This window comes from Chiloscyllium plagiosum, chromosome 21, assembly GCF_004010195.1.
Source record: "Chiloscyllium plagiosum isolate BGI_BamShark_2017 chromosome 21, ASM401019v2, whole genome shotgun sequence".
Taxonomy (NCBI): Eukaryota; Metazoa; Chordata; class Chondrichthyes; order Orectolobiformes; family Hemiscylliidae; genus Chiloscyllium; species Chiloscyllium plagiosum.
Window position 1 is genome coordinate 46,922,088 of NC_057730.1, and position 27,045 is coordinate 46,949,132.

At 38.9% G+C, this 27,045-nt stretch overlaps 1 protein-coding gene across 4 annotated transcripts in view; it reads right to left on the reverse strand.

Annotated features, from left to right (window-relative positions):
* Positions 1 to 538: 538 nt before the first annotated feature.
* The window catches only part of usp7 (ubiquitin specific peptidase 7 (herpes virus-associated)), a 98,510-nt gene continuing 72,003 nt past the window's right edge, over positions 539 to 27,045 (reverse strand). The window contains exons 18-32 of one of the 4 annotated variants that reach the window (XM_043711994.1): positions 26,412 to 26,517; positions 26,128 to 26,220; positions 25,978 to 26,045; positions 25,208 to 25,308; positions 20,809 to 20,962; positions 19,617 to 19,684; positions 18,477 to 18,579; positions 17,121 to 17,198; positions 10,375 to 10,475; positions 9,595 to 9,694; positions 9,382 to 9,501; positions 7,829 to 7,900; positions 7,496 to 7,586; positions 7,261 to 7,296; positions 539 to 2,024 (exon numbers count right to left, since the gene is read on the reverse strand). In XM_043711994.1, the coding sequence (XP_043567929.1) occupies positions 1,918 to 2,024; positions 7,261 to 7,296; positions 7,496 to 7,586; positions 7,829 to 7,900; positions 9,382 to 9,501; positions 9,595 to 9,694; positions 10,375 to 10,475; positions 17,121 to 17,198; positions 18,477 to 18,579; positions 19,617 to 19,684; positions 20,809 to 20,962; positions 25,208 to 25,308; positions 25,978 to 26,045; positions 26,128 to 26,220; positions 26,412 to 26,517 (1,398 nt within the window). In that variant the 3' untranslated portion in view covers positions 539 to 1,917. Of the gene's footprint in view, positions 2,025 to 7,260; positions 7,297 to 7,495; positions 7,587 to 7,828; positions 7,901 to 9,381; positions 9,502 to 9,594; positions 9,695 to 10,374; positions 10,476 to 17,120; positions 17,199 to 18,476; positions 18,586 to 19,616; positions 19,685 to 20,808; positions 20,963 to 25,207; positions 25,309 to 25,977; positions 26,046 to 26,127; positions 26,221 to 26,411; positions 26,518 to 27,045 lie in introns of all 4 variants that reach the window. The other 3 variants (XM_043711993.1, XM_043711996.1, XM_043711995.1) reach the window with 3 other exon arrangements.

Consider the following 27,045-nt stretch of genomic DNA (forward strand, 5'->3'; position numbering starts at 1 on the left):
GTTAACTTGCCTGGTCTGAATTTTACGCAGTTAAACTAAAACAGTGAGCAGTTTCTGCTGCATTGCCAGATACCATCCGCAGTCCAACTTATCAGCAACATCTCCCCACACGGCTTAAATTGCTCTTTCCTTTCTGAAGTTGATTTTCCCATGTTTCAGTCATTATGCGTTCTAGAATAAAAGCTTTGACTCAAGTCTTTTTTTTTTTAAAAAAAGCAGCAATGCTCAAGTTCAGTAAATAGAATCATCAAGAATGCGGAGTTTGGCCAGTAATCAGGAGGAGCCAAAATGTGTAGAGAAAACAATTTTAAGCATTGTGAGACAGTAACATCTATGATACTGTGCAATTAGAAACATAATTGGAGAAATAAAATGCTACTCGAGTCCATATTTTGGTCTAAATCTACTTTATAATGTTCAGCATTACAAAAAATCTGCAAATCTATCTGAACACACTTTTTCCAGATTGAAATGCTTAACCAAAAACAAAACCAACCAAAACCTTTGTGGATACACAAAGCAAATAAATACAACACAATTTTTATAGAAAATTTTATTCAACATACAACATTTTTCCAGCAAAAAGGCAATATACAGGAAAGATTTCATACACTGCTACGTGAATTAAAAAGATAGGAAGGAAGAGGAAAAAAAAAGTTGTGAATTGCAGATTCTATTTCACTGCACTGAACTAGACACGCTGCTGCAATTAGCTTAAAAAAAAACAAAACAGTTTGAAATAAAACTACACGCAATGAATATCAACATCAGTGACTTTACCTGCAGACTCCGCCATGGGAATTTATTCCTTCGAGTGTTAAATTGTACATGTTCATCATTAAATATACAATTTTTTTTGTATTTTTTAAAATTTTTACAAAGTCAACAGCTTACTACTTACGTTATTGAGCATGCCCTCTGTGCTAAAGGCTGTGTTTGTCATGTTATAATTTTCACATCTCACCATGACAAAAGAGAACACATTCAGATTTTTCAACTTTGCCCTTTCCAGCCACCATTGTGTTTCAGAACTGTTTTCCACCGGCAGCACAGTAAACCCCACCTACTCCAGCCAGTTACCATTAGAAAGTACTAATGGCCATAGCATCAAAATAAAACAAGCATAGCCAGACCTACAAACTCGCACCAGGCAGGATACAATGAGTACTGATTTATTATTATTATTGCCAAGGTGTTCTACAAAGAGTATGGGATGAACAAAAACCCAGATCATGTTTAAAAAAAACAAATCAAAGACCACATTCAGCTGGGAGAAAAAAATGCATCTCCTTAATATTAAGTGCCAACAACGTGCAAGATGTAGTACAGACACCATTTATTAATGCTGTGAAAGTTGGTGGTGTTTACAAATTCACAAAAATTTTGAATTCATCCAAACTACCTAAATAAAGAAAAACTATCCAAATGACTGTAAACATGAACTTGCTAGCTGCTTCCAGTGTCGCAAAGTTTCACAACACCTATAATGAGCAGCCAGCCAGAGATGTGAATCCTATGCCATCAGCTGTGGGTTATTCTAAAGGCATGGAACCATTTAGCAAATGACTAGCTGTTTCCTTACTACTTAGTTCCTTCGCTATGCTGCCACATTCCGGCCACAACATCTTTTAAACTTTAAATCAAGCAAGAATTCACATCCAACTGCATTGCTCTTTCAGAAGGTAAAATCATTTCATCTTTCCATCTGGAAAATAGGCAGTCAATAGATAGAGAAGCCAAACTGAACAGCCTCAACAAAATAAAATTAGCATCAGCAGCAAATCCTGTCGCTGAAGACTTCTGACGAGGTGCATGTGTACCAAAGTTCATTTTTACTGTTGTTGAATGGGTGCACACACTGTCTTTTTAATTATTAACTTTTTTAAAGACACAATCCTGACTAGTTAGGTACTGATGTCAGTTGTGAATTTTGATCGCTTTTTCCAGGTATGCATAGCGACTTCTCTTTGGAGCTTTATTGAAGTGATCAAGCCCCAACCACGGCCTTGGCTGGGACATATTACCTATGAACAGAAATAGAAAGAGGTTATAGATATTGTTTCAGTAATTAATACTGTTAAGTATAACACTAATTTTAAAAAAGGCATTGTAAGTTAAATTGCACATCAAGAATGAAATGCAGTTTAAGTGACAATCTCTACTTCTAGTCAACACATCCAAATCACTTCGAAAAGTGACAAAAAGCAGTGGACCCAGCATTGATCCTCGTGGTCACAGGCCTCCCAGTCTGAAATGCAACCTTCTACCTTGGAGCCAGTTCTGTATCCAAATCCCTGTATTCCATGAGATCTAACCTTGCTAACCCAACTCTCATCAGGAACCTTGTCAAATGCCTTACTGAAGTCCATATAGATCATGTCTACCACTCTGCCCTTAAAAGGATTCAGAAAAGAATTACAAGGATGTTGTCAGGGTTGGAGGGTTTGAGCTATAGGGAGAGTTTGAATAGGCTAGGGCTGTTTTCCCTAGAGTGGTGGAGGCAGAGGGGTGATCTTAAAGAGGTCTGTAAAATCATGAGGGGCACAGATAGGGTAGATAGACAAGGTCTTTTCCCTGGGGTGGGCGAGTCCAGAACTAGTGGGCATAGGTTTAGGGTGAGAGGGGAGAAGATAAAAGGGACCTCAGGAGCAACATTTTCAGAGTGGCGCATGTATGGAATGAGCTGTCAGAGGAAGTGGAGGAAGGTGGTACAATTACAGCATTTAAAGGGCATCTGGATGGGTATACGAATAAGAAGAGTTTAGATTTGATTAGATTACTTACAGCGTGGAAACAGGCCCTTCGGCCCAACAAGTCCGCACTGACCCGCCGAAGCGCAACCCACCCAGACCCATTCCCCAACATTTATCCCTTCACCTAACACTACGGGCAATTTAGCATGGCCAATTCACCTAACCTGCACATTTTTGGACTATGGGAGGAAACCGGAGCACCCGGAGGAAACCCATGCAGACACGCACCCACGCAGTTTAGAGGGACATGAGCCAAGTGCTAGCAAACGAGACTACATTAGGTTAGGAAAACTGGTTGGCATGGAAGAGTTGGACCAAAGGGTCTGTTTCTATGCTGTTTATCTCTATAGCTCTATGACCTTTATTGCACCCCCCTACTAATTAGGGTATCAAAGTTCTTTGAACCACTAAAACCACTGGTGTGGAACCCTGTACATATAATAAGACACCCAGAGAGCTTCACATAGGGCCGGTGTGCAAATTTCTCAGTCTGTAGTTTCTGCTTCAGTAGCTGAACAAACATTTGCAATACTTTCATGATGCACATTCCAGTTATGCACTTTTGCATGCTTCTTAAAAAAAAGTTACTTTTTGGCTATTTTTCAAATAGATAATTTGTACATTTCTCTTCCAGCTGTCAAAATTTGTTGAGGAACAATAGATGTCAACAAAACCAAAGCAGCCAATCATTCATAACATTTACTAGCAGGTCCTGGGACTACCTCCAAACTAAAATGCATCCAGCGGATATCCATTGAACTAAATGGAAGTATTTGCAGAACAATGCACACTGCTATATGCAAAAACTTGCAGTGATTTCAAACCAAATCGACGTGCAATAAGCTAACAACAAAAGTTTCTCTCATCTATTCAGCGATTTGCAGCAGTTAGGTTAAAGCAAAAAGTGTTTGAATTGAAATGCTGTAGTGAAGGCAGTACAAATTTGGACAAATAATTATGCCAGTGGTACGCATCAGAACTATCAAATACGCTCTATTTAAAAAAAAACAAACAGCTGTTATTTCATACTAGTATAAATTGGTAGCCAAAATACAGCCTTTGTAGTTTGTTACTACAATTTCCCACTCTGCAAGGGTGGCCTAGTATGAACCCAAAACTTCAGCAGTGCTCCTGTATAAAGCTGGGGCTCTTCAAACTATAAACAAAAATGATATTTGCAGATTACTCACCAGTTTGGTTGGGAAACTCCAAACATAGTATGAGTTTCTGGGTCAAGTCTCCTTGCTGATCAATTTAAAAATACTAATTTCATGATATCTGCTCTAAGAAACTTTTCAAAGTTGAATCAATATACTTTTCCAACATGTCTCACAATTCAGTCTCATGGTACCTTTCTGTAATAGTCTCCCAAGCTTGAATTCAGTTTGTTACCTGTAGCTAATGTCAACTTGTGATCTGGTCAGAACTTAACATTGAAATAATGTCAGCATTCTTGGGAGTACAGTTCAGCATTTAATTTGGACATTTCAATCATTGAAACAAGTACTGAATAAACATTCCATCTATTATTCATCTTGACTCAAGTAATTATGTTACTCTATTTCACTAAAGGCATCATACTTAGTTTCAAAGAGAGTTGAACAGTCTCTATCAGCACCGTCCATTGTAAATTTCTATCGCCACATTCATAATGGAAAGCATGCGCTATAATTATACTGTCCCATCAATGGTGGTGCTGTAGCAAAAATAAAATTTATGCTACTAATATGCTACTAGTATTGCTATGTGTTCCAGCCAACATTCATTGACAATGAATCGCCAGAATTTTGACTTAAAACTCCAACTGTTAATCCTGCGTACTGTCAACAGATCAGCACGGCCCACTTCTGCTCTATATCATGCCTCAAAATATCTATTCAAGGACAAGGCAAACTCAAATGTATTGTGGATAACTGCATCAATATCCCAGCCTTACCAGAAAGCTGGGTGGACAAATGATGACACCTTTCCATTTAATGATGCCTCCCATGTGGCTAAGCATTTCAGCACTTGCCCTGGGGTAGCAATACAACATGACGACTGGATCATACATGGCAGCAACACTTAATCCTGACATTTTTGATGAAGGGCTTATGCCTGAAATGTTGACTCTCCTGCTCCTTGGATGCTGCCTGACCAGTTGTGCTTTTCTAGCGTCACACTTCAACTCTCAATACCTAATCCTCTCGATAAAAGAACTGGATGCTGGATATCTGAAACAAAGTAACAGTTGGCAGAACTCTGTAGGTCTGGCAACATTTGTGGAGAGAAATCAGTTAACATTTTCGGTTCGGTGACTCATCAGAACCGAACTATTCAGTTCTACCATCACTGAACTTGTTACGTTAAGTCTGCTTTCTCCTCATAGATGCTGCAGGACCTGCTGAGTTCCACCAATAAATTTCTTTTTTCTGGTACTTACTCCTCCTGTCTGTATCTCACCTGGTTCTGCTCCTTTTTCAAAATCGTAATCCTCTACCACACTTCATCTCTCATGATCTTCCTTGTTCTATATCAATGTAATTGATCTTTCATTACTTACTTTGATCAGAACACCATCCATATATGCTCTCCATGCCTTCGCCCTGCCAACTTTTTTTTATTAAAATATCAGCCCTTGGGCTAAGTGTTTCCTAATTCATTTACAACTGATTTCAAAATTCATCACTAACAAAATATCTGAACCTCAACTTCCTTCTTTAAGTATTCAAGAACAAGCTTTTGACCAAATCTTTGGTCACCGAATCTAATGTCATGAGGAGTAACATTATGTTTTAGATTAGATTTCCTACAGAATGGAAACAGACCCTTCGGCCCAACAAGTCCACAGCGACCCTCCGAAGAGCAACCTACCCAGATCATTCTCCTACATTTACCCCTGACTAGTGTACCTAACACAATGGGCAATTTAGCATGGCCAATTCACCTACCTTGCACATCTTTTGGACTGTGGGAGGAAACCGGAGCACTCTGAGGAAACCCATGCAGACACGGGAAGAATGTCTGTGTGGAGTTAGCAGTGTGGAGTTAGCACAGTCGCCCAAGGTGGGAATTGAACCCGGGTCCCTGGTGCTGAGGCAGCAGTGCTAACCACTGAGCCATTGGGCCACCCCATTTTGCATAGTGATACTGTGAAACACCAAGGTACTTAATGTTAAAGGCGGTACAGAAATAGTGTTGCTTTAACATACAATGTGCTTCATTACAAAGTTAATCAGACAAAACAGGACATCAAGCTACTTAAGAGTTAGGACAGGGAACCAAAAACTTAGTGAAAGTAGGCTTTTACAAGGAACCAGAGAGTTGAGACCCCCTATAAATTCAGAAGCAATATACTGAACTAGCAGCCATGAAATTCTATAATTATTTTCAAACTTACATGAGTGCGGAAAAGAGAATTCATAGCAATTTTCTTTATTGTAAGTAGGGTCAGATCGATGTGATCTTGTGATGATCAGTTTTGGCATTGACAATCCATGCTTAATTGCAAAATAGTGAGCCCTCCTGGAAATTGTAGTTTTGTGTTTTACATGGTTCATTTTCATTATCCCTTGAACAATCTGACATTAATAGTATCTTGCATTATTTCGGATCACATGTATACCCAGGGAAGACATTAGACAAACTGCAAATCTATATGCAGCATAACATTGCATAAGACACAAGGGTTTTGATAAAAAAAAAGGTAAAAGTAACCTTGGTCTAAGCTCTTACATTATCTTATATGATTTTATTCTTATGATCACATAGGATATTTTGGGTAAGCTGTAACCCATGTCCAGAAACCAGCCCCCATTTCTTTTTAAAAGAATCACAAAAGAGAAACGGTTTCCTACAGTAAACAGCTCTATATGGTTTGCACAGCAAACAATTTACATATCAAATACCTTAGAAGAAAACTTGCTTTACAGTAAAACATTCCAATTTCACAGAAGAGGTATTACAGTACATGAGGCCAATCAGCTTAATGTGTCTGCACCACCTTGTTAAATGATTACCCAGTGCCAATCTCCTACTTTTTCCTCATAACCTTGCCTATTATTTCTATATACATCATCAACCAATGCCCTTCTCAATGGTTCAGTTGAACCTGCCTCCACCACACTTCCAGGTAGTGCATTCCAAAGTTTAACTGCCTGCTGAATGCAAGTAGTTTCTCACTTCAGCCCTTGTTTCTTTTGCTGATCACTTCAAACTGGTGTCATATTGTGTGTTGATGGCAATGCCTAAAATTCTGAAACATACTGAGCAATTGGGTTTGTAATAGATCTTCATGATGAAGAGTCATTTCTAAAGTAATTTGCATTTTAGAGTCTCATGAAAATATCAGACCAAATGATTGGAACCATTACATTATTAAAACCTGATATCAGCAGTGTCCTGGCCCAGGATCACTTGACAGACTCCGAATTAGAGCATTTAATTTGAGTAGACACTCATGCACTCAGGTCACATGTTCACACGTACAAATGCAATTTCAATGAGCTTCGGTCTCACAAGAGCTTACCCGTTAACTGTAGAGAATCTGGAACTGGCCAGTCTTCTGCAAAAAAAGTCACGTATATAAAACTCCCACAAAAATGTAACCCTCACTGCTGTCTAGACTTTTTTAAATAAAAAAAACATATCCCCATAGGTTACTTTTGTAAACAAAAACTGAAATTTATTCATCAGCACAGTCAAAACAATTCCATCGGAATCAGCATTATGTAAACAAATTTGCAGATTCTTTTCCTACTTACTGGGCTGTGGCTCAAAATCCTTCAGGTTGATTTCATATTCATCCTCATTTATGTACTGGTGCCGACCCATCATCACAATGGCAAATTTAAACTTGGAAAGAGAAATAAAGCTTCAACATAGAAGGTTTCCAAACAAGACGAGTGAACGCCATATCAGAAGAATTCACAAACTAGCATTTACTATTTTTGCTCAATATTAACTTCCTGGGTTTTTACAATGGACTGATCATGAGCTAACTACAATGGATATTTTAGTGCATACTCAGCTCATTTAAAGCAATCTAATTCAAGCAAAAATGCTCTCAAAAAATGGCCAAAATTAGTTGCTTTTACCTTTTCAAATTCCTTCTCTTGAACTTCCAGCATGGCCTGAATTCGTTTCATAATTTCCCTGAAGGGTTCACTCTAATAATTTAGAGAACATAGTACATGAACGCTGATCAACCGCATGAACAAAACTAAACAAAATACAAACATTCTCAAATCTTCCTGAACAACATAGGGTAGCTAATGTAGTGCCTCTATTTAAAAAGGGAAGCAGAGAGAAAACCAGGAATTATACACCAGTCAGCTTGATGTAGTTAGTGGGAAAATTGCTACAGTCCATTATAAAAGATTTAATAGCTAAGCACTTGGAGTGGTAGGATCAGACACAATCAGCATGGATTTACAACAGGGTAATCATGCTTGACAAATCTACTAGAATTCTTTGAAGATGTAATGCACAGAGTTGATGGGCAGCCAGTTAGTGCTGTTTACTTGAAATTTCAGAAGTTTGAGGAAGTCCTACACAAAAGATTAGTATATAAAATTAAAAGCACACGAGATTGGGGGTTATGCATTGGAATGGATAGAAAACTGGTTTGCAGTCACTACAGAGTGCAGTTATTCACAATATATTTACGATTTACATAAGGGAACAATGTGCAACATGTCCAAATTTACAGATGAGACAAAGCTGAATACGAAGATGAACTATGAACAGGATGCAGCGATGTTTTAAATGTGATTGGGACAAGCTGAGTGGGCAAATGCATTTTCCCTTGGGGAGTCAGAGGAAGGCATATTTTCTGGCTGCCCTTGTAAGCCAGCCACTGAAGGTAACCGTGCAGGAGCAGCAGAGCGTCAAGTAACAATTGGAATGTTGGCCTTCATAACAAGAGGGTAAGAGTACAGGAGCAGTAATACCTTGCTGCAGTTGTACAGGGTCTTGGCAAAACCATACCTACACTATTGTGTGCAGTTTTGGTTTCCTTATTTGAGAAAGGATGTTCTTGCCACTGGAGTGCAGCAACCCATTGATTCCTGGGTTGGCAGGACTGACATGAAGAGCATTTGAAGCAGTGAGGACGAGAACTGCTGTGACATCAGGAATGAGTGGTGAGTTTTTCGGGGGAGGGGGAGGGGGGGAGGGGGAAGGAAAGAGGAGAGTCCTCTCAGAAACCTATGAAATTCTGACAGGATCAGACTGAATAGATGCAGGATGGATGTCCTTAACAGCAGGGGAATCCAGAACTAGGTGTCACAGTTTAAGGATACGAGGTGAATTATTTCAGACTGAGGAAAAAAAAAGTGATTTCTTCACCCAGAAAGAGGAGAGCCTGTGGAATTCGCTACAAAAGAAAGCAGTCGGGACCAAAAACAATGCAAGGTTTCAACAAGGAAGTGGATATAACACTTGCAGCTAAAGGGAACAAAGAATACAGGTGGAAAAGCAGGAACAGGTTATACTGAGTTAGATGACCAATGATAAAAATGGTGGAGCAGGATCGAAGGGCTGAATGGCCTATTCCTCCCATTGTCTACTTTTCCGCACTTCAAATCTTGAATTAGGAGACTCCTAAAAACCAAATATTACGCAGAGAGTGTAGAATTTAACACTTCACCTGGCATATTCGCAGCAAGAATGGAATTCCAAAAGTGCCAAAAACTTCTTTGTGAAAATGTGCCACCGGGATCAGCAATTCATTCTCTTTGTCCAGATCAACTTGATCTAATGGGACCTCCTAAAAATATTCGATACATGAAATTCCAGTTGGAAATTGATTGAAAAAGCATGGACTCACAAGGAATAGTTGGTTATTTAACTTATGACATACCTCTATCCTAAATGTACGGCTTGTTGCTGGAGATAAGCATTCTAACAGTTCATCTTCCTGATGGACTCCAATTATTTTGTAGCTTACAATTTCCAGTAGTCTAAAAACAAATGTATGCACGTTCAGAGTTTAAATTCTGAAACACAGTCAAGTTGTTAACATTTAATCTAAGCTACCTCTACATTCTAAGAAGACCACACAGATGCAGGAGCCTATGATGCCCTATTTGCCAACCAACTGAAATATGTTGCCAGATATCCAAGCTCCCATTTTAATCCCATGCACCAGAAATTTTCATAAATGAAATCAACTTCAACTGGGTAGCAATTTAAGTACAAATCTACGCTTAATTCAAATACTTGCACTGCTCATTCCTCCACGTAATTACACTTCAGGAAATACCTTAAAAATTCTAAGTAGCATCTCGATTTCTCTAAAGATGCCAATGTCATTCCTCACCCAGCCTGTACTTAATTTGTATGATTAGTGATTGAAAAATCCCTTATGTTATACATAAAGGATAACAGTACATACCATTACAAAAAGCTTAACTCAAATGTAAAGCCTTTTTGTCGACCCAGACACAATATACGGTGGGTTTTTGCTGACAAGATTGTACTGGAGGAAACTTTAATAACCTTAAATTTAAAGTGTACGCAATCCTGAAGTACATGTTGGAATAAGCTTGCACACTACCACACATCTGCAAAACCTGTATTAACAGTGGAGTCATTCCAACAAAGCAGGCTCTGTAGAATAACTCAATACATGTTTTGTTACCTTAGTTTACTGGATCCTTTTTCTGACAATTCGACAGCTTTCTTACATTCTTCCAGCAAGTCACGCACACAGCCATGCTTATCTGGATATAGTGTTATTTCCTGTAATACAACAACTTGTCAAGTTAACTGAAAACATCTTATAATTTCATATCCAATTAGTGAACAAGTGGAGAATGATTTGAACTAGTTCCTCAGCACAACAATCAGATGCTCATTACTTAATTACCAAAGTGAAAAATAAAATATAGTTTAATAGGTACTCTTTTGGGGCTTCACTTTGGTTGTCGCCAAAAACCTTATTTAGAATATGGAAAAATGATTAAAAAGGAAACAAGCACAAAGTGCTCAAATTTCTAACTTTGAAGTGAGGGTTTCCTCTACATGTGAAAATGATGCCTTGAGCTGTGTGTACACATGCTGCGTAGTGTTCTGGTGAACAGGGGATACGTTATGTACAGCCTCAGGTAAGGATCAGGAGCTGCTGGAGTATACAAAGGTGCACTTGTGCATGTTGTTGATGGTCTGGGTAATGTAGATCTGGTCACTTGCATTTACAGTAATAAGTTGATACAGAAGACAATCAAACAAAGTCATGGAACCCAATAATCATAACATACATTAGTGATCGGTGCACTTAGCTGTCTCCTAAGCTATTATTCTACCTAGCTTTTTACGTATGATTTTTGCACTGTGACTTAGTGGCAACATGCTTGGAACAGAGATCAAAGGTAGAGTTTGTACAAAGCAAATGAAACATCTATATATTGCACTCATGCTTAAAATGACAAGAGCAAATTCTATACTGTTAAAACTGGCATATGTATATGCAGTGCTTAAATAGATGAGCAGAGACAGGAAACATCTCTCTCAAACCCTAATCCAATGATTTTCCTTCTGCTTTTATTACTTGTTGGTAGCAGCTCCTAATCGGAGGACACTCATGCCTGTTTTACCACGGTGGTCAAGAGACAGCATTACAAGCAGCACTTGTTTTCTGAACGGAGCACTGAGCAAGGGGCAACAAGTATATTTAAATAAAGGAGAGTGGGAAGTGGCTTCATTTCGAACCCAGTACAGAGGCTAAGCTTGAGATCCTCACTGAGTTTTGGTAGCGTTTTTGGTGTGGCAATCTGAGGGGTTACCCAAATTTAAGTTGGTAACAAAGAACTGTAAGGGAGACTAGAAGACAGTATAAACAAAGGCAAACATATAATGCACCTTGAATGTATGCAGCATTGACAAGATAATCAAAATGAACACTAAGAGATAAATAGTTATGATATTCAAAAGTTTGAGAGAAGATTTGTAGCTCGGGTGCTCGTTGTGGTTCTGTTCGCCGAGCTGGGAATTGGTGTTGCAGATGTTTTGTCCCCTGTCTAGGTGACATCCTCAGTGCTTGGGAGCCTCCTGTGAAGTGCTTCTGTGAAGTGTTTCCTCCAGCATTTATAGTGGTTTGTCTCTACCGCTTCCGGTTGTCAGTTCCAGCTGTCCGTTGCAGTGGCCGGTATATTGGGTCCAGGTCGATGTGTTTATTGATTGAATCTGTGGATGAGTGCCATGCCTCTAGGAATTCCCTGGCTGTTCTCTGTTTGGCTTGTCCTATAACAGTAGTATTGCCCCAGTCGAACTCATACTGCTTGTCATCTGAGTATGTGGCTACTAGGGATAGCTGGTCGTGTCGTTTCGTGGCTAGTTGGTGTTCATGGATGCGAATCGCTAGCTGTCTTCCTGTTTGTCCTATGTAGTATTTTGTGCAGTCCTTGCATGGGATTTTGTACACTACATTGGTTTTGCTCATGCTGGGTATCGGGTCCTTCGTCCTGGTGAGTTGTTGTCTGAGAGTAAAAACAATGACTGCAGATGCTGGAAACCAGATTCTGGATCAGTGGTGCTGCAATTCAGGCAGCATCCGAAGACAGGCAAAATCGACGTTTCGGGCAAAAGCCCTTCATCAGGAATAAAGGCAGAGAGCCTGAAGCGTGGAGAGATAAGCTAGAGGAGGGTGGGGGTGGGGAGAGAGTGGCATAGAGTACAATAGGTCAGTGGGGAAGGAGATGAAGGTGATAGGTCAGGGAGGAGAGGGTGGAGTGGATAGGTGGAAAAGGAGCTGGGCAGGTCGGACAAGTCCGGACAGGTCAGGGATCGAGTTGCTGGAGGTTAGAAGCTAGGATGAGGTGGGGGAAGGGGAAATGAGGAAACTGTTAAAATCCACATTGATGCCCTGGGGTTGAAGTGTTCCGAGGCAGAAGATGAGGCGTTCTTCCTCCAGGCATCTGGTGGTGAGGGAGCGGCGGTGAAGGAGGCCCAGCACCTCCATATCCTCGGCAGAGTGGGAGGGGGAGTTGAAATGTGACAGGAATGGTTGTTGCAGGTTCCAGGATTTAGATGTTTCAGTAAGAAGAGAAAACATGGCAAAAGAGGGGGAGGTGTGGCATTATTAGTCGAGGACAGTATTACAGTGGCAGAAAGGATATTTGAGGACTCGTCTATTGAGGTAGTATGGGCTGAAGTTAGAAACAGGAAAGAAGAGGTCACCCTGTAGGGAGTTTTCTATAGGCCTCCGAATACTTCCAGAGATGTAGAGGAAAGAATAGCAAAGATAATTCTGGATAGGAGCGAGAGTAACAGGATAGTTGTTATGGAGGTCTTTAACTTTCCAAATATTGACTGGAAATACTATAGTCCGAGTACTTTAGATGGGTCAGCTTTTGTCTAATGTGTGCAACATAGTTTCCTGCCGCATTATGTAGGCAAGAGACCTACACGATATTTATATGGTGCTGGAAAAGCACAGCAGGTCAAGCAGCATCCTCGGAGAAGGAAAATCAACATTCCAGGCAAAAACCCTTCATCAGGAATGAGGCTGAGAGCCTCAGGAGTGGAGAGATAAATGGGAGGGGGTGGGGCTGGGGGAAGGCAGCTGGAGGGTAATAGGTGCATGGAGGTGGGGGTAAAGTTAATATGTCAGAGGGGAGGGTGGTGTAGATAGGTGGGAAGGATGATGGACAGATGGGACAGGTCATGGGGACGGTCTAAAGCTGGAAGGTTGGAACTGGGATAAGGTGGGGGGAGGGGGAATGAGGAAACTGGTGAAATCCACATTGATGCTGTGGGGTTGAGGGTCCCTAGGCAGAAGATGAGGCAAAGGAGAAATTGTTAAGGGTGAGGACCAGTTCGGCCAAACGAATGAGAGTGTCGGTGGAGGGGTACTGTTGGGAACGTCTGGAGAGGAAAAAACGGAGGGCTTGGAGGCCCTGGTCATGGCGGATGGAGGTGTAGAGGGATTGGATATCCATGGCTTAAGTGGCTGTTATGAGTCCTAGTGGTCACAGTAATCTGGCTGTCAGTTTGGAAATGCTCTTGATGTATGGTAGTGTGGCTAGTCCTTTGGGTTCGACATGTCCTCGTTCTGTTGTCTTTCCCTTAGGCATCTGTTGATGAAATTGCGCGGGTATCTGTTTTTGGCGAATACATTGTATAGGTGTTCTTCTTCCTCTTTTTGCAGTTCTGGTGTACTGCAGTGTATTGTAGCCCTTTTGAACAGTGTCTTGATGCAACTTTTGTGTGTTGGGGTGGTTGCTTTCATAGTTCAGGACTTGGTCTGTGTGTGGCTTTCCTGTGTACCTTTGTGGTGAATTCTCCGTTCGGTGTTCTCTGTACCATCACGTCTAGGAATGGGAGTTGGTTGTCCTTTTCTTACTCTCTAGTGAATCGGATTTCTGCGAGTGTGGCTTTGATGATCCGGTGTGTGTTCTCTATTTCTGTGTTTTTAATGATTACAAAGGTGTCATCCACATATCTGACCCAGAGTTTGGGTTGAATTTGCGGTAAGACTGGACACATAGCAGAAGCGGTAATGCAAAGATCAGAACAAACAGTCTTACCGCAAATAGAGAACACACACCGGATCATCAACGCCACACTCTAGGGAATTCCTAAAGGCATGGCACTCATCCACAGATTCAAATCAATAAGCACATCGACCTGGACCCAATATACCGACCACTGCAGCAGACAGCTGGAACTGACAACCGGAAGCAGCAGAGACAAACCACTATAAACGCCGGAGGAAACATCACAGAAGCGCTTCACAGGAGGCTCCCAAGCATTGAAGATGTCACCTAGACAGGGGACGGAACATCTGCAACACAAATTCCCAGCTCGGCGAACAGAACCACAACGATAGTTATGATATAACTACTATTACAGAAACATGGTTATAGGACAACCAAAACTGAACATTCAATGATACGCGACATTTACGAAGGATAGATAAGAAGAAAACAAATGCACACATGCAAGGGTAATGAGAGATGAATTCAGTACAATAGTAAGAGGGGATTGCAAATCAGAAAACTTTGTGGAATCTGTTTGGATGGAACTACAAAATAGCCAGGGGTATCGGATACTGGTTGTAGTTACTTTTAGGCCAAATAATAGTAGTAGTGTGGGGCACAATATATACCAGGAGATGAGAGAAGCTTGTAGCATGCATAATGATGAAGTAATCATTGGTAACTTCAATCTATATATAGACTTAATAAACCAAAGCAGCAGCAAAGCTAAGACGACTGTGTCTGGAATGCCTTAGACAGTTTTCACATTTGGATCTTATTTAGTCATGGAAAAGGACCAACTAATAATCTTTCTGTAATAGAATCTTTATGGATGAGTGACTACAATGTTAGAATTTTACATTATATTCGAAAATGAGTCGTGCAATCTGAAGCAGGGGTCTTAAGTTTGAATAAGGGAAATAGTGAAACGTGAGCAAACTTGCTGAGCTGGATTAGACAAAGGCATGACATAGGCAATGGACAGTCTTTAAAAGGTCAGTTAACTATAGTTGACAAAGAAAGTTAAAGATTGCATAACGTGAAAGAAGAGCCTTATTAAGTTGCCAGAATTAAGATATGAAAGGATTGGGAAGTTTTTAGAATGCAAAGAAATTGTCCATAATTAGAAATCCAAGTGACTATGGAGATTGAGCAGATGAAGAAAATTAGTATTAACAAAGTAGCAATAGATGCTGAAACATCGATTCTCCTGGTCCTTGAGTGCTGCCTGACCTGCTGGGCTTTTCCAGCACCACACTCTTCACTGATCTACAGTCTTCACTTTCTCCACAAAAGCATGAGTACAGGAGTAGTGAAGTCTTGCTTCAATTGTATAGAAGCTTGGTTAGACAGTGTCTGGCACACCATGTAATGCTGCAGTCTCCTTACCTCAGTAAGGATATTACTGTCATAAGAGTGCAAAGGTTTACCAGACTTGTTACCGCGATGGTGGGATTGTCTCATGGAGACAGATTGGGCAAACTGGATCAGTATTCTCTGGAGTTCCAAAGATTGAGAAGTCTAACTGCCTAATTCAGAGGGTGGTGAATCTTTGGCATTGTGCCCTGAAGGGTTGTGAAAGCTTACTTAGCCCATTATGCCATGGATAATTTACTACAAAAGTAATCTATGGGGATACAGTTATTAAAAGACATACAAGTGTTCAATCATTAAATGGCAGAGCAGGATCTATTGCCTGAAAGGGGAGATAGTGAGGTCTGCAGATGCTGGAGATCACAGTTGAGTGTGCGTTGCTGAAAAAAAGCACAGCAGGTCAGGCAGCATCCAAAGAATAGGAAAATCAACATTTCGGGCCAGAGTGAATAAAGGGCTCCAGCCCGAAACGCGCATTTTGCTGCTCCTCGGATGCTGCCTGACCTGCTGTGCGTTTCCAGCAACACACACAACTCTCTTGTCTGAATGGTCCACTTCTGTTTCTATTTTCCTAATGACATTCACAGATGCAGACGTTCAAGGGTTGACAAAAAACTTGTATTGATGTATCACCTTTAACAACAAACTATCCCAAAGACCTGTACAGTAGCAGGAGAAAAAGTGTAACAAAGCTACACGAGAAGGTAGAGAGTAGATAGCCAAAACTTTGATCAAGGTTTAAGATGAGTCTTAAGAAAGAAAAGAATGGACAAAGATGGAGAGTTGCAGCTTGGAGTCTAAACACGACCAGCAAAAATCAGGAATAATTTAAAGGTCAGATTTAGAGGAACACAGATATCAGGGCTGGAACAAATCAGAGCTTGATGGACTTGAAAACAAGGGCAAGAACTTTAAAATCATTGATCTATTTTAAAATCATTGCTTGATAGGCAAGCTTAGCAATGGAACTAATAGAGCCAGAAGCTCATTTAGGATTAAATGTGACACCAAGGTTGCAAATTGACTGGTTTAATTTTAGACACTGATTTGCAGCAAGGACAAAAATAACCGCTCAGTTTTTCTGATATTTAATTCTATCCTATCAATTTATGAGAACTTCTTCCCTGGTCAACTGATTCTAACTATAGCGATTTAAGAACCACCCTATATTTTCTTTGAAAACAAATGATAAATTCAAACATATTTAAGGGATTTGGACCAGAATGTCTGCAGACACTTGTGAATGATCAATTATTTGGATTTTCAATCTGTAGGTGGAATGGAGTAGGGAAAGGGTAGCTAGACTTCCACAGGAGGGGCCTTGTCAAAATGCTACTCCCCCAGTACTACAAAATCTAAAAATATCTTTTTATATGCACGCGCACGAAAGCAAAAGGATGGTATGAGAAATTGCAAATACAAGGGAAAATATTTTCATCTTCAGTTAAACAGGATATTTATTTAAATAGCACATCCATTATATCAAATTGTGAAAGTGAAAATAATTTATTTTAACATAAAAATGGATATTCACCTCTTCCCTATAATTGCTGTTGAGCCATATACACTTGAAACTTCGTCTATTTTCAAAGTCTGTGATCTTCATTTTCAGCTACACAAAAAAGAAATTTAGAAATGGTAAACAAGATTTTGTTTCATTGGCCTTTGTGGTGTAAAGTATATGGTACATCATACTTTAAAATTACCTTACAAAGAATATCTGTCACAGAAACTGACCATTCAACTTACCCAGTCAATCCAGCATTTGTGTTCCACTACAGCTTGCTCTATTAGATAGTCCTGCATTCCCTGCTACCTCATTTGATTACCCAGCCTCCAAGTATTGATATTCTTCCATACTACTGGTTACAGCAGAGCCAAACAGCTACTAAGTTTTTTAAAACCTTTTCTGAACACTTAAGATGCCAAATTAAAAACAATGCAAGAAACTGAGGTGCAACTTTAAACAAATTGAGTTATTGCTCCCAATCTTTCCAGAGACAGCACAAACCCCAAATACCTTAATTTAGGGTCTCTGTACTGTTTTAAACACAATTCTACCTTTTCTGGGGTGGAGTCAGGAGTTATTATTGAAAAAGTTGGCAATTTCATTGACTCCTGTCAAGAATTGCAAACAAGACACAAGTTCTCCAGAGTTAACTGATTGTAACACTGCGGCCTCTCAGTGCCAGGGATCCAGATTTGATTCCAGCCTTAAGCGATTGCTTGCTTGGAGTTTGTGTATTCTTCCCGTGCCTGTATGCATTTCCTCCCAAAGATATGCAGGCTAGGAGGATTAGCCAATGAAAATGTAGAGTCCCAATGATAAGATAGGGTATTTGGTCCGAGTGGAATGCTCTTCAGATAGTCAGTGTGGACTCGATGGCTCAAATGGCTTACTTCAACACGAAGGATTTTATGATTTAAGAAAGCAGATTCCTTTTGTTAACAGTTTCAATAAAAGGTCTGCAATTTGATGGTCAGGTCCTTAAAACTTTGAAACTACTTAAAACTAAATCTCAGCCCATTCTTATCAATGATGCTTGCAAACATAGCTTTTAATAGTGCATACCATTTCTGGATGACTGCCCCAAATCAAATTCCAATAAATGGTTACCTACACTTTTTGTAACTACAAAGAGAAGGCAAAATTGCCAGAAACTTGAAGATTTAATTGTTCCATAAATTGACAGTTGTTTTAAACTGAAAAGAAAATGCAAAATTCTATCAAAAGCTCTAAAAACTGATAAATTTGGATTATTATAACATGTTAATTCCAGAATTGGTACAAGCAAACATATTTAGATTTGCAATTACAAGGCTTAGTCATTGTAGATTTATCTTCAGACCTTCACACCTGTAACAAAGGGTCAAGTATAAACATACTTACTTGCTGATAATAGAGTTTCTTTGGTTGCCTCGGCTTGAAAAACTGTAGCAAATCTCTAAGTGTGCCTTCATAATTATGCCTGAGAGGATTACCAGGCCCATCCCTGTAACTTTTAACAATAAATTTCTTTAATTTTAGGCATTCTTATTTGCACTCAATTTAATATCAATGATCTCTTTAAAAAATGACATTTCAGATTGCAAGACCACTGGAAAGAAGTTGGCATCAAGCATTCCAGATTAAATTTACCAAAAACACATCTGAATACAGCTCCTCCTCCTGTCCAATGATACGTTTGACTACCACCTTTGGCACCTGTCCACAACTTTCCATTTCAGACATTATCTGAATTTAATCATTGATCATTGGGTGTACAGGACAACTTCAAAATTTGCAACTGACAAAACTGGGAAGCAAAGGATGACAGTTTTGAATTTCAGAAGGATATGGAGAAGTTGGTTAACATTGGAGAAGATGCAGAGGTGACTTGAGGGATTGGTTTCAGGTTTAACAAATTCCAGTTGTAAAGATACATTAGAGAAGGGCTATTTGCCTTAGAATAGGAAAGGCGGAGAGGAGACCCGACTGAAATATTGAAAAATCATGAAGGGTTCAGACAAGAGTAGAAGAAAGAGAAAAAAATGCTCGTACTCTTGAAAAGGGTTTGAGAACTAAGTAGTATGAATTCAACTTTTTTTTAAACAGAATGAATCTTTATACATCAACTGAAAGATCTTAACAGTTGGGCTATAATGACCTTTGACTGAACTAAGTCAAATTTACTTGTTTAGTGGATAGTCTCATATGAAGTCTGAACACGAACGCTTTGGTGACACTGGTGAAACTGAAAAATAGATTTAAATTATACAAACTGCACAGATTTGATGTTATTGTGTGTGCAAGATTTTATTTTCATTTAGTTCTATATTATGCCACTCAAATACACTGATAACACAGCCTTTATTTGAAATTACCAGAAAACAGTTGATTTCAAACAAAGGATTTTTATTATCCTATCAGGTGCTATTGCTAACAATGTGAAAATAATTATTTTTCCACTGCTGTCAGTAATGATTGAGAAATAAATATATTCATTGACAAAAGCTAAGAAATTTAAGCTCGACAGTTACGTAGTCTTACCCTTGAGACTTGAAGAACTGAAGCAACATTGGGTCAGTATTTAGTCGCTGTGCTACAGTCTTGGCAACCTATTAACAACAAAAAAAATCAGTATTACAAGCTGCCTGTTTATGGTGGGGTTTATTAAAAAAAAAATTCAACTCAGTGCTCCAGAAAAGGCACATGCATCATGGGACACAATTAATATTCAACTTCAAATCACTTGGTACTAACTTTTGTATCGTACTACACAAATTTAATAACCTGTAAAAACAAACAGGGAAAATTAATGAAATTATCTAAATGAAATGTGTCGTTGTTGCTTCAGGGTTACAAAATAAAATCACAATTTAAACAAGCCTAAAATCGTACAGAAAACATTCACGGTCAGACTCTCTTCAAAAATAAAGCCTTTGCAAGAACACTTGATTGGAAGAGTTTTGGATTTTTCTTTCACTGTCAAGACTAAACTAGATCAATACATACATTCAGCTTCACACAAAATATTAAATTACTGATAGAATACCATATATTTAAGCTGAGTTGCCAGAACAGGATTATCAATCCCCACTCCTTTCTCAGCTATGGTCAAGCTGTGAAAGAATGATCATAACTTTGGCATTTGTTTGACCCAGAGATTAGCTTCAAATTCTTTAATCCACTCCATCACCAAGGTCATCAACTTTCACTTCCTTATCACCAGATCTGTTGCTGCCTTACCTTATCGGCTATAAAAAAAGCCAACCTATAATTTTATTAGTAAGTTTGACTATTCCGAAGCGACCATAGTGTCTCCCAACCTCTAATTTGACCATGTCCAAAGAAAGATTTTCCCCATGTCCCAACTTTCAGCAGGTCCCATTCAGTCACTGCTGACTTGTTTGCATGCAGCTCAAGAATAGAGATTTTAAAAACCTCATCCTCATTAAATCCCCAACAGATTTCTGTCTCAGCTTTGCAACCTCCATCAGCTCTACAAACTCAACACCACAATCTTTGATGAGAAGTTGTAATAACAGGAGTGATTTAAAAATTCTGGAACTTTCAGCAAATAAAAACAAAGAAAGAAAAGGGGTCTCTCCAGACTGAAATAAATTTCTAATTAAATAGGCATCACTTCACTTTCTAGTACTGGTTCAATATCCCCAAATTAATCAATCAGGCAGTTCAGTAATCTAATTCTCAAGTACACCAATAGTTTAAATCTTCATACCTGAAAGTAGTTCATTCTATTAGACAGAGTGACCACAAATCCCGGATCATTAGGAATAGTTTTATCACAGAAGATGACATCAACTCGATGGTAGAGATCTCTGAAATAATCTTTTGCTGTTGGTAATTCACTTGAGTCATTTTCTGGGTCATCCCTGAAAATCAGACAATATTAGTGATTTCAAGTGCCCGAAAGATTTTGTCTGTGAGATTGCACTTACGTTTTTCACAGCAAAGTTTTGCAGCTGTGCCACACACCCAAAGATGTCCTTTTTTTTGGTAAACCTTAGATTAAAAGCATGGTAGATACTGGCCTGGGCTTTACATTGTTACCATTAAGAGCACTGCATTTGGATAGCAATTAGAGAACACAAAAACAAAAATCGGTCATGACGTTCAGATACTGTTCAAATGCAACGTGAAGCATCAGAATTATTTTAAACATAAACATATTGTATGAAATTTGCGATCCCTCTTCGACCCACCCAACCACATGACATGTAAACAAGCTCCTTTATGCAGAGCATCAATTTCAGTAACTGTAATTCTACACTTATCACTGGTGAAAATTTCAGCACATTACACAGGTATCTTTGATAGGAAATAAAAGCTGGATAGTGCATTCCCAATGCAAACTTATGTTTTAACCATGTATGCCCATTTAATACTTCAATTATTTCAGCCATTGAAAGGATTGATCAATACATTTAATTAAGTAGATTGTCAAGACCAGAAATAGATGTGCAGCTACTGTAAGAAAATTAGAGCTAGTAAACTGGTTGTACTTGCAAGATGTTTATCCCTTGCATTACAAACTTTTAGTTTGTATTTATAGAATCTCTTATTAACAAGAACAGGAGCAGGAATAGGCCATTTGGGCTTTGAGCCCACTCCACCATGATGTCACAATCATAGCTAACCTATGTCCATACTCCACATATCTGCCTTTGGTCAATATCCAGTGATAGCTTTTGTTAAGCAAAGTTGTCAGATTTTTAGATTAACAATTGATTCAGTATCCACAGCTGTTGGCAAAAGACAAATTACAAAGATATAGTGGGTGGCACAGTGGTTAGCACTGCTGCCTCACAGCGCCAGAGGCCCGGGTTTAATTCCCGCCTCGGCCAAATGTCTGTGTGGAGTTTGCACATTCTCCCAGTGTCTGCGTGGGTTTCCTCCAGTACTCTGGTTTCCTCCCACAATCCAAACATGTGCAGGTTAGTTGAATTGGCCATGCTAAATTGCCCATAGTGTTAAGTGAAGGGGTAAAATGTAGGGGAATGGGTCTGGGTGGGTTGCGCTTCAGCGGGTCGGTGTGGACTTGTTGGGCCGAAGGGCCTGTTTCCATACTAAGTAACCTAAATCTAATCTAAATATATTACCCTGCTTGTGCAGAACTGCTTCCAAACATCTCTCCTGAATGGTTTTGTCCAATTCTCAGATTACTTCTAGAATCACCAACAAGTAGAAAAAGTTTATCTACCCTGTCTTTTTCTGTTAATATTGTGAAGACCTATAGACAGTGAGACATACTTGTGATACCAAATTAAATGCCATTAGCAAGTACCTGGAAAATTAGATTTTCTTTGAGTAATGTCACTGTGTAGCTGATGTTTATGAGAAATGGCATAGAGTGCAAGGAAACCAGAATAAATCGTTCAGAACATCTGAACAATGAGAATGCAGGCAGGGAGGTTATTCCTGCTAATTTGCAGGCCCGGACTAATTAGCTAAAAGTGAAACTGTATGAGTGCAGTCCCACTCAGCAAAGACTGGCGGAAAAGAATAATGTGGTCAAGTGTGCTAATGCCTGCAGGCTGGTTAAAAAAAAAGGGGGGAAAACTGAACTTGGGTACCATGGCAAGGAGCAGTCATTGGATTAGGAGGATTGCAATCTGTAGTTTGGGAAAGTTGGCAGCATTTGGAAGGCAAAAAAACACCACAGCTAAGACATAGGAAACAAAGACAGTTGAAGCAGGGTAGTAGTTTACAATGGTTAAAATAAAATAACATGATGGAATTCTGAAATTAAAAACAGAAAGTGCTGGATAAACCCAACAGGTCAGGCAACATCTGCAGACAGCATGCAATCAACACAATCTGAAGTGAAAATGAAGCACAACCAGGACAAAAATGCTACTGAAAAGGGCAATGGGTTTGCTTGTTAGTCTTCAGGGTTTATGCTGCATCAGTAGAGATGGTCAAATAGGGGTTCTAATTTGGACCAACAGGATATCATCACCAACCTAAGTAAACTGTGGTGCCCAACATGGGGAGTTGCAAGTTGGCAATCACCACCTAGAACACAGGCCAAGACACTCTCACTACATTCAATGCAAAACAAAAAAAGGATGACGTGCAATAATGAAGAAATAAATATATTTTCCTATATGTGGGTCATATTTTAAGATTGAAAGGTGTATCTCATTACCCAAGTAACTGCACCACATATACAGGAGTTGCTCATTAACCACAAAGAAATAACCTGAAAAAATGTTGATGATTTGGCAAACACAATACTGCCAAAATTATCTACTGATCTTTGGTATGTAGTCATGCATTCAGACCATTGAACACTATTGACAGGTAGCTCAAAGTTGTGGATGCTCCACTGAGCATATTAAAGATTGAGACTTCTAGCTCAGGAAACTGTGACATGGGAAGTGGGCAAGGAAGTAACGTTGGGATGGAAGATTAGTGATCTGTACTGAAAAGCACAGTGGGCTCAGTGGTCAAATGAACTTATCAAATTTCTTATGCCTGTATAAGCATGCAAGACTTGAACAAGATCCAACATTGAAATTCACATGAATCAAATTTCAAATTCAATACTGCACTATTGATTGCAAAGTGAAAATTTAAACCAGTTAGATAATAATTAAGACAGCACTGGATAGCACATGATAGCCAATTGAATCTCCACGCAACAAATATACTTGATTTTGATAAACGAGCTCATTTTCGGGCTTTCATTTGTCCCTCCAACACTGAATAGCACATATTGCCAATTGTAAGGAGAAACATGCAAAGGCTAGGCAATTTCATTACCCAATGTGGAAGCAAGCTGTGGTCTGGAGCCTGTCACAAATGAGCAGTAACTCACACTGATGTTTTGTGCGTCTGCTGGATGGATTACATTTTGAGCTGGGGTAGCAATTTTGACACCTGCAAAATACTGGAAAAATAAGGTGGAATATGCTTTCAGCCACCAGATTGGCAAGAAATCAAATAGCTACAAGCATCCAGTGTCACTTTCTACAGTCGAATTTTCAATTTCTTGAAAATGCCCACTAGAAAGAAAACCAAACTGCAAGTAGTATCACTGCAAACTTCAACTTAAACTTAAACTTTTTTAAAAATTGCATTCATTGCAGATTTTGAGATGCTTCCCCCAGCTCAAACCATTACGCTGACCCATGGCAAAATAAATAGCACAGTAACAACAGTAAATTAAGATGATTAGAGGGACTGGTTGAATTCTTGTCCACACCCAAGTTAACCGATGACTGTAGGACAGGGATTGGGCACTACAATTAACATCAAGGACCAGGAGTTTATGTTAGAAAGAAAGGAGGAATCCCATACCGAACACAATCCAATAACTTTGGCCAAGTGTACTTTGTCAGACTTGGATCAAGGACAATATGTACCTTAGGTGAGATGCCTTCCACTGCTGAATAACCTACCCAAGCAGTGGGCTATTTGGGCAACACACACCAAAATTAAGACTGTTGGAACCAGGGGCATCTTACCCTGGCAAGTGACACTATCCTCCTCTGAATGGAAAAGAAAACTGGCAAGATAAAAGGTCTCATGAAAATATAATTTACAACATAAAATTGTCTGAGTTGCTGTTCAACACGAAGTAGAATTAGAGATACAGACATTAATTCTGTTGCTCCAGTGGCAACATGCTTTCTGTATTCAAAAGTTCTTTTGAGGTTTTATTTATGTCTTTCAGAATTAGAGTGACAAATAATAAATTACTGTGTGTACTGTGGGCTATTTGCATAATTGAAGGATTTTAGCTCCCGAGAAAATAACAAAATGAGGGGATCGGAAGATTTCCCATATCTATTTCAAAAAGGAAAAAAAGGAGCCAATTAAAACTTTGCAGGAAGAAATGCCTCTTTCCGTGGGCCTGTTTCCTTATCGTAGAAATTGTTCTGCAAGAACCTCTGCAACATCTCTAAAGATTGAGAATTCACTTGATTTAGTTGATCTGTCTGAACATTTTCAAAAAAATCTTTGTTTAAATGCTACAATACAAAAAGTACACTCTTCTGGAACTTTACAATTACTTCTTCCCTAATGCAGACTAGAAAAGGTGCAGGTCAGGATACCAAAATGATACACTGCTAAGATGAGATCCATTAATTTTCCAGTAAATTATTACTTACTTTTGAAATACTATGATGTCGCCATCCATGAGCTCATCAAGTGCTTTATCAAGGGACACTTCATAATCCTGAATTCTCTCAGTTAAATTGGGTTTTACTTCCTAAAAGAAAAGAATTTAACAGTTTTATAAAATTAAAATCACAAACCAATGGCACACAGTTGCTGCAGTGACTAGAAAAGCAAACAAAACCATTGTAGCTAGATACAAATGTAATTGATTACTCAAAGATTTGAATTTTACAATAACTTCCATAGATGGAAACTGCAAATAACATTCCTGACCTTTTCAATACCAAGTGTGCTCTTCAGTGTTTTTACTTTCAATTCTGTCCAGCCCAACTATGTTGTGTTCAAGACTAAATAGCAATGGTGATCATGTGGGTGTGGAGAATTTAAAATATACCTTTCCTACACATGCAAGCCTTTGTATACAAATGGAATCTACACCACTTCTGCAAGGTAAACGATTGTTTAACCCTTCTTGTAGCATTTCAATAAGTTTGACCCATTACTTTATGAACGAGAGGTTGCATAAGCAACCCCAAATTTTCATGATTTGGATGCATACTCTTCCTCTATAGGCTACGTGCCTATAATGTTTTAAGTTCAGTTTTGGAAAGCTGTTCGAAACCCCCTCAAATCAACAAGTTTTTTGTTTTATTTCTCCAAAAAGAAATTCTTTGATATTAAATTTAAAACAGTGTTGTATTTTAATGAAACTATATTACTGATATTTTGCAAAGTACATCTGGATACCGTGTTTTCATACCTCATAGAGGATAAGGCTAGTTCCTTGCGGAAATCCTGCTCTCTCACACATGATTGGCAGTAAATCACCTGTGCAAAATAAATGTAACAGTTAATTATTCATGAATAATCTCAAATTTTTGTTTCCCCAACCATTCAGTTCTCAACTTACGTATTTTACACGATATAGGGGTGTAGATATGTCCACAGTAATTCAAGCTCCGTGTTTTTGGATCATACATCTTTAAAAATAACATGACATCATCTGAAGAAAAAGATAAAGCATTAATATACTGGACACATGCAATCAATTTCTTTATTATTAGGGTGCAGTAATGGAGCATTTTCATCTCATCCTTTAAAAGCTATGTCCTCAAGCAAACAGGTACGAAAGAAATTAAAAACCGAAATAAACACTGCACAATGACACTGCAGTGTCATTGTGCAGAGACTTACGATCTTTATCAAATTTGGGCAACGTTGCTCCACTTGCAGCTAACTCTGGATCGACCGTTTCTAGAAATATTGTCCATGGGTTATCATTATCACTCAATTCAATCATCTATGAGGTAAAACAGATTTTAGGTTGTTAAATTGCAGGGATTTCAAGAGTTCAGTTAATGTTGTATCAACATGATATTTGCTGACAACATTTCTGTATTAACATGTCCCTGTACATCCACATATGGCTCACTGGTTCGTTATTATAGTATTGCAGGGACTAATATAGCTAGATGCAGAAATACGACTGATCTCTTATGTTGCTTTCAGTCTGCTTATCCTCTGACAATTTTTAGAGCTATTATTTCTAATTGGCATTATGGCGTTGCAAAGGAACAATTTTCTGCCTCACCTAAGCATTAAAATATGAAACCTGGCAAATCTAATCCTCAACGATACTGTGCAGGATAAGCTTCGAGTAACATCATTCAAACAAGCACACTAAGGCCAGAGTAAAATGAGCAAAGTTCGTTAATATAAGTTATTTAAACTATTTGTTCAATTATGATTCACTTTTATTATGAGGCAATCATATGAATATGACAGATTGTTGTACAACCCCAATTCATGAAATATACAAGTGTTGTGA